The sequence below is a fragment of the Orcinus orca genome, chromosome 3, assembly GCF_937001465.1.
Source record: "Orcinus orca chromosome 3, mOrcOrc1.1, whole genome shotgun sequence".
NCBI classification, from domain to species: Eukaryota; Metazoa; Chordata; class Mammalia; order Artiodactyla; family Delphinidae; genus Orcinus; species Orcinus orca.
In genome coordinates, this window is record NC_064561.1 from 126,069,350 (window position 1) to 126,089,625 (window position 20,276).

The following is a 20,276-nucleotide window of genomic DNA, read 5'->3' on the forward strand; positions in this document are numbered from 1 at the left end:
GAAGATCCCACAGGCCGCGGAGCGGCTGGTCCCGTGAGCCATGGCCGCTGAGCCTGCGCATCCGGAGCTTGTGCTCCGCAACGAGAGAGGCCACAACAGTGAGAGGCCCGCGTACCGCAAAAGAACCCAAAAAAACAGATTCCCGTTGTATTTGCAAGTTCTATGAAAAAGTAAATTTGTTTTGGAAGAGACATGAATATTTTCAAGTTATTAAGTTGTTATTACTATTCAGAAGACTTGGAAAGTATCAGTTTTCAGAGCTAAGTTAAGGTCATTAAAATGTACTTTGATCGTGAAGCAGTCACAGTCAAATAAATTGTGGTAAAGTTTTGTAACATACCAGTAGTGTTATCATTACAAACGTATAGTGTATTTGGGACTCTGCCATCACATTATTTTGAGCAGAAGTTCCTTTACGGGATTATGATTTCTAGTGTCTAGCATAATGCCTTTATAAAAAGCCTGTCAGTTGAATAAGAGCAAATCTTTGTATTTCTGTTATGGATTTGATTTTCATAAACTGTTAGATGTTATTCAGAATTATTGGAGAAGATGACTGGAGCTAAATAAAGTTATTTTTGGCCAAGATATATTTTAGGTAGAGTGCAACATATCAAAAGATGTTTGTTTATATTAATTTACTTACTATGAAATAGTATAGTTTTATCATAATAGGAAATGTGCATGGATGCAGAAGTTTGCTTTTTATGATTCTTGGGACAGGTTCTTTTTTTAGTTGTAGACAATTACCAATAAAATTCCATTACAAGTCCACAAGGGATTTGCAAACATGGTGGGAAAGGATTACAACTTTATTTTCACTAACTTTTAAGTGAAATTTAGCATTTTCTTTAATTATTAATGTAGACAAAAATCACAGTAATATTGCCAGTATCTGTGACTTTTTTACCAACAGAAATTACAGATAGTGTCACATGGCATTACCTGTATTACAGATATCTCAAAATATCACTATCACTACCTATCACTAGATATTAATTTAAATATAATGTGAGTCACAAATGCAAGCCACACGTGTAATTAAAAACTTTCTAGTAGCCACATTAAGAATGATTAATTTATTATATTTTATTTAACTTTATATATCCAAAATATTATCATCCTAATTTATAGTCATAAAAATTATTACTGAGATGTTTTGTTTTATGCCAAGTCTTCAAATCCAGTGTGTATTCTCACTTACAACACATCTCAGTTCAAATTCGTCACACATGGCTAATGACTACTGTATTGGACAGCACACATGTTAAAGCGTATTAAAAACGAAGAAATTGGGGGCTGCCTGGTTCATGGTGTAGCCTTTATTTGAGGGTAAAAATTGAGAGGGTTTTGTTTATTCAGAAATTCTCAAAATTGTGGTAAAAATAAGAGACAAACTACCCAGAGGGTATATCAAGTCAATATGTTAAATGAAAAAAGTTGAAATGAATAGTGAATACTTATAATTCGCTTTCCTATATATTTTCCTGAAGGTTTACAAATTAGGTTTACAAATAAAAACAGAAGAAATCTTGGGGAAGATAATATGCAGTTGGGGGCCATGAAGTTAATCAGAGTGACTTTGCCTGGGAATCTGTTATCAGGGTCTGCTCTTTTAAACTAACATATATTTGTTAAGAAGGTTTTGTTATTTTAGCATCTTTTATTGTAGGGTAATCTGGGAAGGTTTCTCTGGCAAAGTATTACTGTATTTTAGTGAGTTTGATGCCACTAAATTTATGATGCACCATTATTTTATATGCCACGTTGCCAATTCTAGTTGTATCAAGTAAGATTTGTCCTTATTTCAGAGATTTTAAAAGGGGGTAGTTTTTATAATGGGTGAAATGGGGTATTTGAATAGAAGATTCAAGGAGGAAAAGGAATCAGGGGATAGGTAACTGGGAAAGGAGCAGCAGTTGTAAAGGCCCCTTCTGGGCCACTTGAAGGAATTCTAAGGAGGCCTGTATGGCTGGAGTGGAGTAGACAGGGGGAAAGTAGTAGGAAAAGAAGGCAGAGAGGTTGTGGGACCTGACCATGTAGAGCCTTGTAGGTTATTATAAGTACTTTGGCTTTCATGCTGAGTGACATGGGAAGTTATTGGAGGCTTGAGCAGAGGAGTGATTTGATCCTTGTAACAGGATCACTTTTGGCTGCTGTGTTAAGAATAAATTGTAGGAGGCAGCAATGGAAGCAGGAAAATAAAATCAGGCAGCTGTAGGAGGCTATTGCAGGTAATCCAGTTGAGAGGCAATGGTGGCTTGGACCAGAGTAGCGTTGGTGAAGATTATGAGAAATGGTTGGATTCCAGATTTATTTTGAAGGTAGAGCAGACAAGATTTGCAGATTTGCTGATGAATTCCTTATGAGGTGTGAGGAAAATGAGGAGTCAGATGACTTCAGGTCTAAGCAACTAGTAGTTACCATTTACAGAAATGTGGAAGGAAGCCTGCAAGAGGAGAAGTATAGGGAGGTGAATCAGCTGATCAGTTTTGGATATGTTGAGCTGCCTCTTAGGCACTGAAGAGAAGATGGAGGAGGCAATTAACTAAAAGTCAAGATATCAGGGAAGAGGGCCTGTTTGGAGTTACAAGTTGTATATGTTTGTATGTGCATGGATGTGCATGTATGATGTGTGTGTGTGTGTAAATTTATCTTTTGGTCCTCACATCATTGATTTCTTCAGAATTCCTTTTTTTTTCCCCCCTGCCGTGTTTAGTCTGATTTTAATGTTAGAAGTTTTTTCAAATATTTGATGACATTGGTTCCCCTTAACAATGAGATGTAAGGAGAGATTAAGCAGCTGGCTGTCCACATAGGACAGGGAGATCAGCTCAGTGCTATGAGACCACCTAGAGGGGTGGGATAGGGAGGGTGGGAGGGAAACACAAGAGGGAAGAGATATGTATATGTATAGCTGATTCACTTTGTGGTTAAGCAGAAACTAACACACCATTGTAAAACAATTAAACTCCAATAAAGATGTTAGGGGAAAAAAAAGCAGCTGGCTGTCAGAGGGGACTGTTGTGAGTAGAGAAAGGGTAGAGTTGACTACTGGTATCTTTTTATGTAACCTTTATTTTGAAATAATTTCATACGGAAAGGTTGTAAGAGTAATGTAGATAACTCCCATAAATACCGAGATTCACCAGTATTTTAACATTACAACATTTCTTTCATCATTCTTTCCCTCTACACACATACACATGCACACACACTTTTTCTGGGTCATTTGAGAACACGTTGCATACATCATACTTCTTTTCCCCTTAATACTTTAGTGTGTAATTTCCAAAAGAAAAGATATGCTCTTACTAAGTATGTAATTTGGCTATCAAATTCAGGAAGTTTTATATAATACCTTTTTCTAATTTACAGTATACATTTATTGCTTGTTCCAACAGTTTCCTTTATAGCATATTTTTTCCTTTCAGTACAGAATCCAGTCCAGAGTATATATTGCATTTAGTTGTCATGTCTCTTGGTTTATTTTAATCTGGAGCAGTTGCTTAGCCTTTCTTAGTCTGGCATGACACTCATATTTTTGAAAAATACAGGCCAATTATTTCATAGAATGTTATTCATTTGGGGTTTATCTTATAGTTTTTCATGGTTAGATTCAGGTTGTGCATCCCTGGCAAAATAGTACTAAAATGATGTGATGTCCTTCTCAGGGTGTCACATCAGAGGCACATGTTTCTGTTTGCCTCTCATATGTGATGTTAATTTCAATCATCCAGTGAAGGGATTGTCCAGTTTTTCTGTTTATAGTGACTGTTTTTCTCCTTGAAATTAGAATGTAAGCTCCCTGGGAAGACATTTTAAGACCATGTAAAAATCCTGTTCTTCATCAGAATTTTCCGTTTTTGACTTAGTGACCATTTATGATGCCTGCCCCACCCAGTCATTTCTATAATGATTGCAAAATGGAGATCTTCCAGCTCTATAAACCCCTTCCACATTTATCAGTCAGCATTCTACTGTTTCGTTTTTGTTTTTTAAAAACCCTCTCTTTTTGTCCTATTTGTTAATAGAATGGACTCATATATTCCTGAATTATTCAGTGAGCTACTGAATTATTCAATCCACTGCTGTACTTATGTATTTTGATGATCAAATTGCCCTTGATTTGGCTAATTGAAGTCCCTTAGAGTTGGTTCTTTGGTCCTTTCGACATTCCCCCCATGACCACCTCCCCATCTCCAAAAGCACTTCCTTACCTTTAGGCTCAAGATTTTCCAAGTTCATTGTGTACCTTACCTGTTCCAGTCCTGGAATCAGCCATGTCTGGAAGCCTTGATTGCTTTGGGTAGGCAATGGTATCAGATTGGGGTGGGAGTGGGGGTCTTATTATTCAGTATAGACTTTGCCTTAATCTTCCTTCCTGTTTTAAATATTGCACCCTTTTTTTCAGCTTTCCTTGATCGCCATTAGTTTAAGGGTTCCTTTAGTTCAACATACCCAAATAGAAAACCTCTAATCTTCTGCTAGAGGGATAATTGGGCTATTTTTAGAGATGGTATATAGGCAGACTAATTGTTTCTTTCTTATAATCAGTCTTTCTGTTTGTAGCTTCAGAGGAACCTGGAGCTCCAAATTACTGATTCTCATTCTTTTATTCTTTCTGTGCTTCTGTGGCACAAATAAGCTTGCTACTTAGCCTGTCCTCCCCCACCGCTGTACACTTAGATGAGGCTGGTTCAGGGAGTTCTAAAAGAATATGGAGACTGGAACTGACTGCCACTGCCAGAGCTAAGGACCTTTGGTGGGCAGATGTTGAGGGGAAGCAGTAGACAAAGAAAAGCACATGTTTTTTCTACCTTCTTCCTGGCTGCCAGACTCCATCTAGCATATTGCCCATATTGGGAGAACCTAACAAAGGAGGCTAGCAGGGGAGAAATGTAGTTTGCAGCATCCCAGTCCAGTAGCACAAAACAGTATAGAAGGGTGGATTTAAAAAAAAATAGGCTAGGGCTTCCCTGGTGGCGCAGTGGTTGAGAGTCTGCCTGCTGATGCAGGGGACACGGGTTCTTGCCCCGGTCCGGGAAGATCCCACATGCCGCGGAGCGGCTGGGCGCGTGAGCCATGGCCGCTGAGCCTGCGCATCCGGAGCCTGTGCTCCGCAGCGGGAGAGGCCCACAACAGTGAGAGGCCCGCGTACCGCAAAACAAAAACAAAAAAAAAACAATAGGCTAATAAGTGGCATGCTCTTTCAAATTCTCCTCTCTGCTTTTGAAGAATGCCCTACCATGAGTCGGAGTAGGTGTCCCACATGAATCTGCAAAAGACTGATACTCAATTTTCCCTCCCACCCCAGTATCCCTCCACCCACTGAACTCCCCTTAGTTAATATGGACGTATGAGTTAGGCTGAACCAATCAGACTGCTGTTACACTACCTTCCCTTACCTACCCCTCCTTGTCTCCCTTAGCTCTACCTTGATTGTGGAGCAGAATCATATGGAGAAGCAGAGACAAGTTTTTCTTCTGATGATGCTGGCAGCTGCAGCATCCAGTCTGTGGTGGCAGCAGTGCCAGTAGTGGCTCACAAGGTGCTGAAGAGGAAGCAGCCCTGTCTATATAGCTGGCACCCACAGTGCAGTCTCAGCTGGGATTCTCTTGCCTAATCTCCCTGGTTCCTTTCCATTTCTGATCTCATTTATTCATATTTCTTAACAATGTAAGTTGCCTGATACCTTCTAAATAAATTCCTTCGCTTCTTGAGTAAGAATCATTTTCTGTTGCTTATAATTTAGAGTACTGATTAATTTATTTTGTTTGGATCTGATAGGATTTGACTATTTCCTTGTTAAAGAAGATTTAACATTTAGTCATTTAGTATTTATTTGTAAAAAAGAGTTAGATGCTCTGCTTGGATAATTTAAAGTCTTTGACTTTAATCTCAGTGTTGGACAGATTATTTGGCAATGAGTAGAATAAGTGTCATCTTCATTATAGTGGTGGCACTGGGTGGCTAAAACTTCAACAGGAAAACCAGGCAGCGTCTTTCACCAGCAGAACCTGGGAAAGGTACCTGGTACAACCAGGGCTGCTGGAGAATGAGGGAACCCCACAAAAGAGAAGCCAAGAAGGGGAACTCAGAATTGTGTGTATAACCTCTGCCCAAGTCTCTGGCTGACTCCTGCACCATGCATGCATGAGGCAGTTGGAAAACAGTCTGAAGTGTTACCTGAGTCACTGCTACCATGGCAGAGACTTGGGGGAGCTAAAACTCCTTTAAAGAAAACTGCCATTTTTTTAGCTGTAAGGACCAAAAGGGGCCCAGTTAATAAAATAATCTGGAAAAATAGAGCCAAAGAAGGGGAACCCCAGATTCTGAGTATAACACTCTGCCCAAATTTGTACCTGTCCCCTCAGCAATGTGTATGCAGGCAGGACTGAAAGCTTTCTGAAATGAGGTCCTAGATGCTGCCCATTAAACATACAACAGAATTGGCCATTTGAGTCTAAGCAAAAAGTTGCCTGCTAAAGCAAAAACATTTTTCAGAGTAATATAACAGAATCCAGGCTTCACAACCTAACATTCGCAATGTCCAAGATCAACTCAAAATTACTCAGCATACAAAGAGCCAGGAGATTGCAGCATGTTCTCAAGGGAAAAGACATGAATGAATGCGAAGTTCAAGATGAATTAGATGTTGGAATTATCTGACAAAGATTTTAAAGTAGCTTTTATATAATTATTTGAGGTAAAAGAAAATATGCTTATAATGAATGAAAAGGTAGGCAGTTTCAGCAGAGACAAAGAAAATGTATAAAAGAACTAATGGGACTTTTAGAACTAAAAAGAATGATATCTGAAATGAAAAACATTCACTGTATAGGATTTATAGTACATAAAGATGACAGAAAATCAGGAGTTTGAATTTAGAGCAAAAGAAGTCATTCTTATTAGTAGAGGTTTTGAGGTTTTTGTTTTTAAATGAACAGAACCTTAGGGATCTCTAGGGCAATTTCTAATTAAATGGGTTTTATGAGTCTCAAGAGGGAGAAAAGAGGGTAAAAATTTTTTTGAAGAAGTTATAGTAAAAAGCTTACCAAATTTGGTGAAAAATATAAATTTACAGATTCAAGAAGCTTAACAAACATGAAACAGGATAATCTTAGTAATCATAGTCAAACTGTAAAAACCAAAGTTAAAAAATTTTGCAAGTAGCCAGAGAGAAATAACACATATATTGGGGGAGAGTGATTCAAATTACCATACACTTCTCATTAGAAACCATAGAGGCTAGAAGATACAACATGTTGAAAGAAAAAACTTTCCATTCACAATTCTGTATTCAATGAAAATACCCTTTAAAAATGAAATGAAATAAAGATGTTTTCAGATAAAGGAAAATTAAGAGACCCTGTTGTGGGTGGACCTGCATTACAAGAAATGCTGAAGGAAGTTTTTCATACTGAAGGGAAATACACCAAAGGCAAACTCAGATCTTTAGGAACTAATGAAGGGCATCAGAAAAAATAAATATATGGGTAAATATAGGATTATATTTTTCCTTCTTAATGCTTTTAAGATACAAAAAATGTGAATAAACCAATGTCTAAAAAATCTGAATTTGTTGATTCCCCCCCACCAAGAAAACGCATCCATATAATTTCACCAGTATATTCTTTTCATATATTCAAAGAAATAATCCCAATCTTTACAAACTCTTTACAACATACATTATGTGGGCAGCATAACCATGACACCTAGGCTTGTCAAAGACATCGCAAGAATATAGAATTACAGCTCTGTATCTCTGGTAGACATAAATACTGTATTCCTTTACAAAATATTAGCAAATCAAATCCAATAGTATATAAAAAGGACCAAGTGGGGTTTATTTCAGACATGCAAGGTTAATATTTTATTAAATCAGTCATTTTAACTCACTGTATTAACAAACTAAAGACAAAAATTCATAACAAATTTCGGTAGAGGGAGACAGACAAGAAAAGAGAACTGTTTGACAAAATTCAGTACTCCTTTAGATTGAAAATAAAAATTCTTAGGGAACTAGAAATAGAAATAACATCAACCTAATGAAGGGCATCCACAAAAACCCACAGCTGACATCATGCTTAATGGTGATATATTATGCCTTTCCCGTAAGATTAGAGATAGGGCAAGGATGTCTGCCCTTACCACTTCTGTTTAACATTGTACTGGACATCCTGGTCATTTCAGTAAGGGAAGGAAAAAGATATAAAAGGGCATAAAGGTCAGAAAGGCTGAAGTAAAACTATTTGCAGATGACATCATTGTTCTATAGATCAATGGTCCCCAACCTTTTTTGCACCAGGGACAGGTTTCGTGGGGGACAATTTTTCCATGGATGGGAGGGAGGGGAGGATGGGAGGGGAGGTTTCGAGATGATTCAAGCCCATTACATTTATTATACACTTTATTTCTGCTATTATTCATTGTAATATATAATGAAATAATTATACAACTCACCATAATGCAGAATCAGTGTGAGCCCTGAGCTTGTTTTCACTTGCCACTCACTGATGGGGTTTTGATAAGAGTCTGCAAGCAATTGATTTATTATGGTCTCTGTGCAGTCAGATCTCTCTCTGCTAATGATAATCTGTATTTGCAGCCACTTCCCTGTGCCAGCATCACTGCCTCAGCTCCCCCTCAGATCATCAGGCATTAGATCCTCATAAGGAGCGCGCAGCCTAGATCCCTCGCATGTGCAGTTCACGGTAGGGTTTGCTATCCTATGAGAATCTAAGGCCACCACTGATCTGACAGGAGGCGGAGCTCAGGTGGTAATGCAAGTGATGTGGAGCGGCTGTAAATACAGATGAAGCTTTGCTCACTTGCCCGGCCCTTGTCTCCTGCTGTGCAGCCCAGTTTCTAACAGGCCAAGGACCGGTACCATTCCGTGGCCCAGGGGTTGGGGACTCCTGCTGTAGATTCCTTCAGATTTATTAGGTAAACAGCTTTTAGAACTACTATGTGAATTTTGCAAGTTTGTAGAATATAAGGTTAATATACAATTATGAAATGTGTTATCATATGCTGTAAGCAAACTGAATTTTTAAAGCAATTTCATATACAGTAGCATAAAAAAATACTTTAGGAATCAGTCTAACATTGTATACTGTACTTTGTACACTGTAAACTGCAAACTATGTGAGCTTGTCAAGATAAAGAAGACCTAAATAATTGGAGAGATATTATGTCCATAGATTAGAAGGCTCAGCATTAAGATATCACATCTTACCATATTAATCTATAGAAAATCTAAGATATTAATGCAATTGGTACTAAAATTTTTCTGGAAATATATATTATGCAATGCAAACTGCCTAGGCTAGCCAAAGCAATTTTTAAAGAGCATAGTTTGAGGACTTAATACCACATGATTTCAAGACTTACTATTAAGCAACAATAATCAAAACAGTGTTATTGGAGTAAGAATAGTCATTTAGATGAATGGAACAGAATAGAGAGTCCATAATTAAGCCAAGCAAGGATGTGGAGTAACTAGACTTTGATAGACTGCTGGTGAGAATTGTAAAATGGTGCAGCTACTTTTGGCATTTCCTTAAAGTTAACTGTATACCTATTTTATGAGTCAGCCAGCCCATTCCTAGGTCAAAAGAGGAGAAAATTTATGCCCAAAGACATGAATTTTCACAAAAAATTTATTCACAATTCCAAAACCTGTAAATAGTTGTCCAATAACAGGTGTGAATGAATAAGTAGAATATGTTACATCCAGCATAATTTACTCAGCAATAAAAAGAATGAGCTATATAAGACAACAGCAATATGAATGAATCTCAAAATTGTTATACTGAGTAAAAACAGTATATACTATCTGATTCAATTTATATAAATTTAGAAAAAGTGAAAACTAATACACAGTGAAAGAAAGCAGATCTTTGGTTTCTGGAAGCTGGTTGACAGGAAGAAATGTTCTGCAGACAAGCATGAGCAATCCTTGGGGGGTTATGGAAATGAAAACATTTCCATCTTGACTGTGGCAGTGATTTCATGGTTATATACAAGTGAAAAAAACATTGAATTGTACTATTTTTTAATTAATTAATTAATTTATTTTCTGGCCATGCCGCGCGGCATGTAGCATCTTAGTTCCCCAACCAGGGATCAGACCCGCGCCCCCTGCATTGGGATCGTGGAGTCTTAACCACCCGACGACCAGGGAAGTCCTGAATTGTACACTTTAAATGGAAAAGTTTATTGTACATTAATTATATACCAACAAAGTTTATTAAAAATTTGGTTGACTTTCTTTGAATTTCTAGCTAAATCTTCCTACACTCTCTCCACTGAGTTTAACTTTTTAGATAATCTTTTCATTCTACTTTTCTCCCACTAGAGAAATCCTTTCTAAAGCATCCTGTTATACTGTTCTAATCTAGACTTTTCTGTCTTCTGCATAATTCTGCTGCTGGCATTTTCCTTAATGTCCTCCTGGGAAGTCCCTTTGCTGCTTCTTTTCCTGGATCTCAATTGCCTCTTACTTCTCTTGGTTACTCCTTCATTTTGGTGAAGCATATCTTCCAGTTCTGAAAGGTAATTATTTCTTCATCTTCACGGTTTAGAATTTTCATACTGATTAAGGGCCTGAGTAGGAAACCCTTAAATATTATTACTATATTATTACTATTTTTTTATTATTATTACTATTTTCTCTTGGATTACTTAGTTTTCCTATAGAAGGAAATATAGGAATCTTCCTTATACGCAGAAGGAGGTAGAATGAGCAAGCATGGGTGCAAGCCTTCTGGGAGTCAAGTAAGGGGAGGAATCCTTTAACATGAATACTTTTCCTTAACTGCTTTTTTTCCTTTCCTCCTGCTGTGGAGGAATGTCCCTTCTTCTTATACCTAATATCGTCTCTCTGAGAGGTGGGGCCTCTAATGTTACTGCACAGAGGGATGGGCAAATGGGGTTCCAGGGTTCTAGTTGCACCTTTTAATGACTTTTGATCAGTTCTGTTTTCAGCTCTCCCCATGCCTTTATCTTTAGGACTACTTGATGCCTCCAATACAAATTGGCTTGTTTTGTCTTCTTTTCCCTTGTAGATGTTTACTTTTCAGCATTTTCAGGCCTGCTAATTCATTTATCACATTCCAACTTTAAATTTTGTTGGTAACTTTTTTTCTTCTTCTTCTTTGTGGATTTATGCCTCTTTTGTTCCTATAAGATTCTTTTGATAGTGGATGTTGTGACATATATTAAAGCCTTAATTCTCACTGTGATGGTAATTTGGAGGTGAGGCCTTTGGGACATAATTGGGTTTAGATGAGGTAATGAGAGTAAAGCCCCCATGGTGAAACTGGTGCCTTTATGAGGGAATGAAGAGACCAGAGAGCTCTCTCTCCTCCATATGAGGACACACGTAGAAGGCAGCCATCTGTAAACCAGGAAGAGGGCCCTCACTGAGTGCCCTCCCACGCTGACACCCTGATCTTGGACTTCCAACTTCCAGAACTGTGAGAAATTTCTGTTAAAGCTACCCAGTCTATGGTATTTTTGTTATAGTGGCCCTAAGAACTAACAAGACAGGCAAAGAATGGATATAAATGCCATTTCACCTTTTGGTTTATTTTTCATCCTTAACAGTGAATGTTGACATGATAAAGAATGAGGCCCACCTACATTTTCCTTTATGTAGTCGGCTTTCTTCCATAAGCATGCATTCTCATTCTCAGTGGGGGCTGATACTTGGTTCTTGGGAAAGTGAAATAATCTTAGATATTACAATATCTAAGTGGCCCTCCAGGAAGAACCTACTGGACAAAATCTTAATTCTTACTGTTTATTTTCTCTCACTAAAGAGAATTTATTTTTCTCGGGGTGGGGGGTGATAATGCAAAAAGCTTGAGAAACATTGTTCCTATAGCATTTTCTTTATTCTTAAATAAACTAATTTCACAGAATAAGTCTTCAGATTGATTTTTCCTGGGCATAGTATGTCTGATCTGTAACTTGAATATTTTATTTAAAGAAAAGATAGTATCCTTTAATTTTTTGTTACACTTGTTAAATTTTCCCCTTTCAAAACACCAGTTAAATCATTTGCTTGACCTCCTTCTTCACTCATTATTATATTTCTTTCACTTTGTATTTTTCTCAGGTCTGTTCACCATGCCCCTTTTAGCTTTGTTTGCTTTTTATTGCTGCTTCTGATGTGGTTTCAACTCATTTCTTTTTTCTTAGCTCTATTAGCTTATTTTTCATTGCCTGCTGCTTTATCTCTTCCTTAAAGTTTATGGTTTGTTTGGTTTTTTTCCTGAAGATAGCTCATGTCATCTCTTACAGTCTACCACGTCTTGTAGTTTTCATGTACTTTTGGCCTTTATACCTTATTTGTTTCCTTCTAATAATCATCTGTCAGGGCTAGGACTAGGATGAGACCAATGAGGGGCTAACCTCAGTTGTAAAATGTAAGAGAGCATCAAAAAACTCAGTAATCAAGATAAATATTATTTTAATGCATATTTTTGGAGTAATGCGTAATGAACAAAACAATGAAATTCTAAATAAAGACAAGATCAGTTGTGTTTGAATGAAGCAGCCTGTCTATAGTAGTTCCCCCACCCCACCCTTTATCAGCAGTTTTGATTTCTGCAGTTTTAGTTACCTTCAAGGTCTGAAAGTATTAAATGGAAGATTCCAGAAATAAACAATTCATAAGTTTTAAATTGTATGTTATTTTAAGTAGCATAATGAAATCTCTTGTGTGCTGCTCTCTCCCTACCAGGGCGTGGCGCATTCCTTTGTCCAGTATATCCATGCTGTATATACTTCCTGCTCATTAATACCTGTATAGGAAAATACATAGTACAGTTGACCCTTGAACAACGAAGGTTTGAACTGCACAGGTCCACTTATACTCGGAATTTTTTCATTAGTAAATACTACTTACAGTACTACCCAATCCAAGAGTAGTTGAATCCAAGGTTGGTGAGCCCCAGATGCAGAGGACTGACTGTAAGACACTTGGGCTTTCTACTGTGCAGAGGGTCCACGTCCCTAATCACAGTATTGTTTATGGGTAAGCTGTATCTATAGGGTTTGGTACTATCTGTGGTTTCAGGTATCCACTGGGGGTCTTGGAATGTATTCCTCTTAGGTAAAGGGAGACTATTGTATTATGTGTTTAAGGGGATTGTGTGTGTGTGTTGAGACATGATGTAAGCTTTATTGTCTAGACTTTGATTTATCCCCCTAAACACACCTCAACAAATCTGTCATTTCTTTTGCCTTGTAGACTTAGCTTCCTACACTTATTCACTTTTTAGGGATTCAAGCCTTCTGTGTTATTCACAAACTCCCTATCACCTGAAAATTGGTACATCTCTTTTCTCTGCCACCTATCCCTCAGATTGTTGATGGTAGAAATGGCTACTTTATGTACACTTTCTGCCAGCTCTATCTCTTTGAGCAGATATTGAGATATTGCATCTCATAAATGTATGACATTCAAATGAAATTTTCAAATTCTTTAATTCTAGATTTGTAGACTGTCATTTTATTCCATTCCTATGTATAACTTTATCTATTAAAAGCTTAAAGTTCTCCATATATCGAAACTTTGAAACAGAGAGAGAAGAAATCATAATTGATATACTTAACAGATTTAGTAATGGCAAAGTTTACTTATGTTGATTTCAGGTTTTATTAAGTCACTCACACCCAGAGAAGGCTTAATAGCAGGTTCCTGTTTTTAGGAATATTTAAAATGTGGCATTGGACTCTCTGGAAGATTGTGAGGAAATTTTGAAGGTATAAAAGCTGGAAAAAGTATTTGCTGGAGAAACTAGTAAATTTCTAACTATAGGCGGCCCTCCATATCCGCTGGCTCAGCATCTTCAGATAAGGAGGGCTGACTGTACTGAGCCATTTTATATAAGGGACTTAGGCATCTGAAATTTTGGTATCCGAGGGGAGCCCTCGAAACAGTCCCCTGCAAAAAACAAGGGACGACTGTTATATGTATTACTTCTTTTTATTTTCTAAAGCTTTAATGAGAATATTGAACATAATATAAAATATTTTCAGGAATAGTCACTAGAAATATAATAATCATTATGAAGTAAAAGTGTTAAAACCTCTGTGCTTTTTAGAACAGTAGACTGATCAGATAAATTGTTTACTTAGTTCTTCAGGTAGTATATATGCTTCCCTTCCTCCAAGAAGCTTTTCTCAATAACTGGATTCCATTCTTAAGATTTACGAATATTTGGCTTTCAGTTAAATTTATAGTCATTATATTTATGAGTGTTAAATGTTGTATTTTATGTATTTCTGTGTTCATAATTATTGAAGCGGGGTATGTATTGTCTTGTTTTTTCCTTTTTTCTCTGTAGCACACTCTATCTCTCAATGTAGTCCTAACTATGATGCCCATCACATAGTGATTCAGAAAGTTTAACTTGTATCCTTTAGCCAGTCAGAATCATGAATTGTTGTCTTAATCTTAAAAGAGAAATTGTTTCATAGGCTAAAGACATTGTGGAATTATCTCATATTGTTTTTGTTAAACTGATAAGGAGATAAAAGATTGATGCTGTCAAAGGGGGAAAGAGTAAACACAATATGTAGATTGTGTTCAGCAAATAAGTTTATTGTTACATTGACCAGAGAGGATTCTCTGTCCTCTAAGGCTAAGATTGTTCACAGGAGAGGAAATTGATTGTGCTTTATCCAGTAGAAGAAGAGGTGGTATTTGTGAAATAGATCCTGTCATATTTGAAGTTATTCATTGGTGGAAAAACAAGTATATAAAATATTTATTTTATATATTCTTATGAAGAATGTGAAACGCTGAACCAAATAGTTGACATTTTTACTAATGTTTACATTTTGATGGAAGCAGTTTCCTCTAGCTATCTAACATAGGTCTGATGTAAAGTTCATTTTATTTTTGCTTTTCACTGGAAGCTCTCCTGGCTGTTGCGATCCAAGATGTGTAAAAACCTAGAAGTTAATTTGAAATACTTGGGAGGAACTGTTAATGTTATAAAAATATCTTGTTTATCAAATATAATGAAATAAAACTATTGATGATGAGAATTTACTTTTGAATAATGGAGGCAGGAAAAAAATTAGTAAACGTCTTTCATAAAACTTACTTTGGCCCTTTTTAAAATTGTGCTTTCAGTAGTATTCTCACTAGTTAAACTAACTCAAAGTATTTGATGAAAAATATCTTTTTTTTTTTTAATATGTTTGTAGTTTATGTGTCAACTCATTTGTGGGAATAGTGAATGAAACTTAGTTTTTGGTAACTATGCCCTTGTTGTGCTCTTTATTTGAAATATCTTCAAAAAAATTATTTGAGTAGAAAAGTAAAAGAATAACGAGAATCTCCCACCAGCTAGAATGGGTATGTTCATGTTTTTGCTGTAGGGTGTAGCACTTCTAAGAATATAATTAACTTTGCTTTTTTTCTCCTTTTTGTCCACAGCCTCACGATTTTGATGAATGTCGCTTTGATATTAGTGTAAATGATAGTGTTTGGTATCTTCGTGCTCAGGATCCAGATCACAGACAGCAGTGGATAGATGCCATTGAACAGCACAAGGTGGGTCTCCAATGTTTACCTGTCCGTAGAGACCTAGGCAAGAGACTGGTGGTAACTCCTTTAAAATAACTGTGAGATGTATATATGTTCCTGAAAAGTTGAACATGATTTTGGTGGTAAAGATTAAAGTAGTACAGATGTAAATTTTTGAAATAATTTTATTTCTAACAGTTGAGTTACACTAAGGGAATTTTCTGTGATAAATATTTTTAATTGTTATTAAAACAAAATATGCCCTTTTATATAAAACAAATTTGGTTTTTATATTTAGGGTTTGCTTCATAGTGAATGCCTTTTATATGATCTGGATAAAAGGATTCTTAAAATAACATCAAATTTTAAAATCCTAATATTTGAAAGCTTCAGTGTTAATTTTTGTTGTCATTTGTAACCATTTGGGTATATTCTTATTATAAACATTTGTAAATTGTTAAATTTTTGTAAATATGAAATTTTCTAATAAACCTTGAGAAAGTCTTCCTTACATAAATGTATAAGCCATATTCTTGTAATTTAAAGCTAGTTTTTGACTTCTGCTATGAATAATTGGTAAGTAGACTAAAGAAATACATGATATTAATAAGTATGCATTATTAGCTAATTCAGTATATCATGGTAAAACAAGGAATAGGGAAAGTTATAAATTCACCATGCCACTCCTGATTGTAGCTTAAGAAGACTTTGGACTTGTTCATATACTTGTCTGTACTTGTTCATTTGGGTTTCACAGAGTTTAGTTGAAACACCTGTTTTGGTTATTTAACAGGCACAAAACATCTACACACAGAAACACAACAAGAAAAACCAGTCTGACCTGGGATACTACAGGCACATTCTTCTTGATATTGATCATGCATTGGCTTTTATTTCTTGATTATGAATTTTTCCCAGCCTAAAGAAATCTGACTGTGTAATGCTTTCTTTTTCTCCTTGTTTTAGCTTTAGAGTTATATTGCTTTAAAACATTTTGTGAATCTTAGTTATCTTGATATTATTACCTCAGAAAACAGTCTAAAAATGAGAAACAGTTTTCTTTTATTTAAAAGTGATGAGCCGATAGCTAAGACATGGAAGCAGCATAAATGTCCATCAACAGATGAGTGGATAAAGAAGATGTGGTATATATATACAATGGAATGTTATTCAGCCATAAAAAGAATGAAATATTGCCATTTGCAGCAATATGGATGGACCTAGAGATAATCATACTAAGTGAAGGAAGTCAGATAGAGGAAGACAAATATTATATGATATCACTTATATGTGAAATCTAAAAAGAAGATACAAATGAACTTACTTACAAAACACAGACTCACAGACATAGAAAACAACTTATGATGACCAGTGGGGAAAGGAGAGGGGGAGGGATAAATTAGGAGTATGGGATTAACAGATATACACCACTATATATAAAATAAACAACAGAGATTTACTGTATAGCACTGGGAACTATATTCAGTATCTCATAATAACCTATAATGGAAAAGAATCTGAAGCTGTATAGCTGAATTAATACAATATTGTAAAAATCAACTATAGTTAAAATAAAAATTTAAAATAAAAATAAATAACTAAAAGAGATGAGCTAGAATTCCAGAATCTCAGTGCTTTGGAGCTGGGCTTACCTGGATACAAGACACTGCAGCCTCTGCCATGTACGACATATGTGACCTTGCCTGACAGTTCACTTCTTCTAAATGTGTTTAAGAACACATGAAATAATATATGTGAGGTTACTTACCACAGTGGCTGATACATTTTCCCATTTATGACACAGTGGAAAAAGAAAGGGTTTTGGGAGTCACAACTAAATTCACTAAAATTATACCATGTTTTTTATGGATAAAGAGTTCTACATTCAATGAGAGTTGCTAAATGTGCATATAAGGAGAGTGGCCTATTTTGTGTAGTTAATCAGGGCCAGCCCTCTTCCTAGTGATTAAAGACATTAAGTAGAACTAATTTATATGTTTATATCTGAGATGACCTTTAAAGGCTTAATGCTAGCTTTCTCTGTTTTAATTAAGCGTATTTTATTTTGCTCATTCTTCTTAGTAAAGCTGATTCAGGAATCTTTGCAGGTTCTCATTTTATTTTTTCTCCTTGGATGTAGAATGATGCATAAAGCATATATTTCTTCCATATCATTGATTTCTTTGCACCCTTGAATAATGGATAGAATATAATCTTTGGGTCTCCCTCAGAGTATTGTGACTTAATGCTCGATAACAGATTTTTGGTGAATTTAAGTTCTTAGACAATAGGTTCAACAACAGTGTTCCAGATACATTGTATAAGCTTTCTGATTTCTAAATATGGTTTATTCATAGACAAGGAGAAATCATTGTTAATTGTTATTCTTATTAGTACTTATTTAATTTTAATGTAAAACATGTGATATGTACCAATTAAACAACATATCAGTGAAAATTTAAATTGAATTTGAATTCTAAAAATAGAGTTCTTAAACTAACATAGGAGGGAGAAAATTCAAGTGCTATCACCAAACATAACCAGCAAAGTTTTCTTTTTTTTTTTTCCCCCATAGACCAGGAACAGGGAGGTAGTGAGGAGGTGCATCCTGATTCATTCTTCAAAATCACTTAAGACTATTAATGTGGAACCTAAGTTTAGTAATTTTACTATTTAAGCAAGCATTCTTATATTGATATTCAAAATTAAAATCAAATTGTTAAGGCATGATGATGATGATGGTGATAGGAGCTGCTGTTTATTGAGGGTCACCAAGTACTAATTATTGTATTATGTACTTCATGTGCTTTATTTTCTGTCTACTATCCTGAGAGATGAGGCAAATATTGTTTTACAGACAAGGAAACAGGCTTAGATTAAATTTAAGTAACTTGCCGGAGATTATACTACTTTTTGGCTAGTGGATACTTAGGATTCAATTTTATGTTGATTGTGCTTTCTATCAGTTACCATTGGCAGAATGTTTGAAAATAATTCCCATAGTCTCACCTCCTGCAGGTTAGAGTGTGTCATCTGAGTTCTGCTACCATATACATACAAGATAAATATGAACACATCTTTCTGCCCATGGATTGCCATAACAGCGTTTTATTGTAGTGTTTAAGCACTGGATACTGGTGCCTGACACATAGGGGTTAAATCCTGGCACTATTACATAATAGTTGTGTGACCTTGGTACGTTACTTAAAGGAGAAGAGATGACATAATGCAGTATATACCCCCCCACACATCTCCCCACAAAAAACACAAAAAACAAACAAGCAAGCAAAATAACCAAATTGTGATAAATCAAGAATATTGTATAATATTGTGTAATATTCCCATCATTCCACCTCACTCACTTCAATTCAGAGTTACTTCCATGGCACCACCTGTCCTTATGATGGCCAGACAGGACACTTGGAACAGCGGACCTGTCTTTTTCTCTTCTGATGTCATCAGATAGTCCCTCATTGCCTTTGCTATTAGGCCTTTGTTAGGGCTTCCCTGATAGGTTTTAGCTGGAGAAATTGGAGGTTTCTATTCTTTCTTTCCAGGAAGCTGTTATGCTCATTATAATAACCTTTATATATCAGTCAGTTTCACATACATACATACATACCAGGAGTTATAAATATTTTATGGAACCTCTTCAACAATAATAATATGGTAGAGGTGATGATGATGATAACAAACATTTTTGAGGATTACAGTGTGCCAGATATAGTGATAAACACTATACACTTTATCTCATTTTACTCTCACAGTCTTATGAGGTTAACATTATTGTTCTGTTTTTACAGATTAGGAAATTGAGACATAGAGAGGTTAAGTAATTTGTCCAAGGTTAAACTGCTAATTAGTGAAGGAGCCAGCATTCAGACCCAGGTCTGTATGACCTGAGAACCAGAGCTTTTATCCAGCAAGCACTTCTGCCAATCCTATAAGTATGTATTCATGGGAAATATATTTTGTTGACTTAACTCATGGGCTTCTTCAATCACAAGGTTCATATATTTTTTATATTTTCTTCATATCTCTAGTGTTCGTTTTGGACCATAAAGGCTCAGGGTTACAACTTCTATGTAGGAATTAGCAAAGCATTGGACACATAAATTTTCCAGTTGAAATAATTTACAGTATTGTAAAACAGGTTTTATGAGGGAAATGTGTAATTTTTGGAGGTTTTTTTTTTCTCACCCTTTTATCTTCATGGTTGGTGTTAGAATGATCACTGACAGAAATACACTAGGGTTCTATGTTCTTTGTCTAGCTCTGTTGTTTTGTCCTTGGTATTCATTCCAGCATAACTTGCTCAGTACAAGCAAAGTTTTAAAAAGATGATTCTATGATTTAAATTTTCTCAATATATTAGAAATTGTATAGTTCACTGTGACATTAGACAAGTAGCCCCTGTGGAAGAAAGGTATTTCTGAGGTCATTGTTAAATTCAAAGATTCTATTTTAATTTAAAATACGGAAAAGGGCATATGTATACCAGACCAGTAATTTTATTTACAATAGTGTGCTGGCTTTATTATGTGGAATCCATTCATATTCTGCATTTCTACTTAGGATTTGAGACAACACTAAATAAATCTTTAAAGACAGGGTGTGCTCTTTTTTTTTAATCTCTTAGCCATCTGCCATGTTGTCTTTGAAGTTGAACGAGATTTTGTTTGTGAAAATTATTTGAAAACAAAGAGCTGTATGAATGTGAAGT

At 35.8% G+C, this 20,276-nt stretch overlaps 1 protein-coding gene across 4 annotated transcripts in view; it reads left to right on the top strand.

The window, feature by feature from the left end:
* The window catches only part of CERT1 (ceramide transporter 1), a 129,005-nt gene that overhangs the window by 22,833 nt on the left and 85,896 nt on the right, over positions 1-20,276 (top strand). For all 4 annotated transcript variants that reach the window (XM_004270818.3, XM_033430041.2, XM_004270819.4 and 1 more), the window contains one exon: positions 15,464-15,580. In XM_004270818.3, the coding sequence (XP_004270866.1) occupies positions 15,464-15,580 (117 nt within the window). Of the gene's footprint in view, positions 1-15,463; positions 15,581-20,276 lie in introns of those variants that run through there.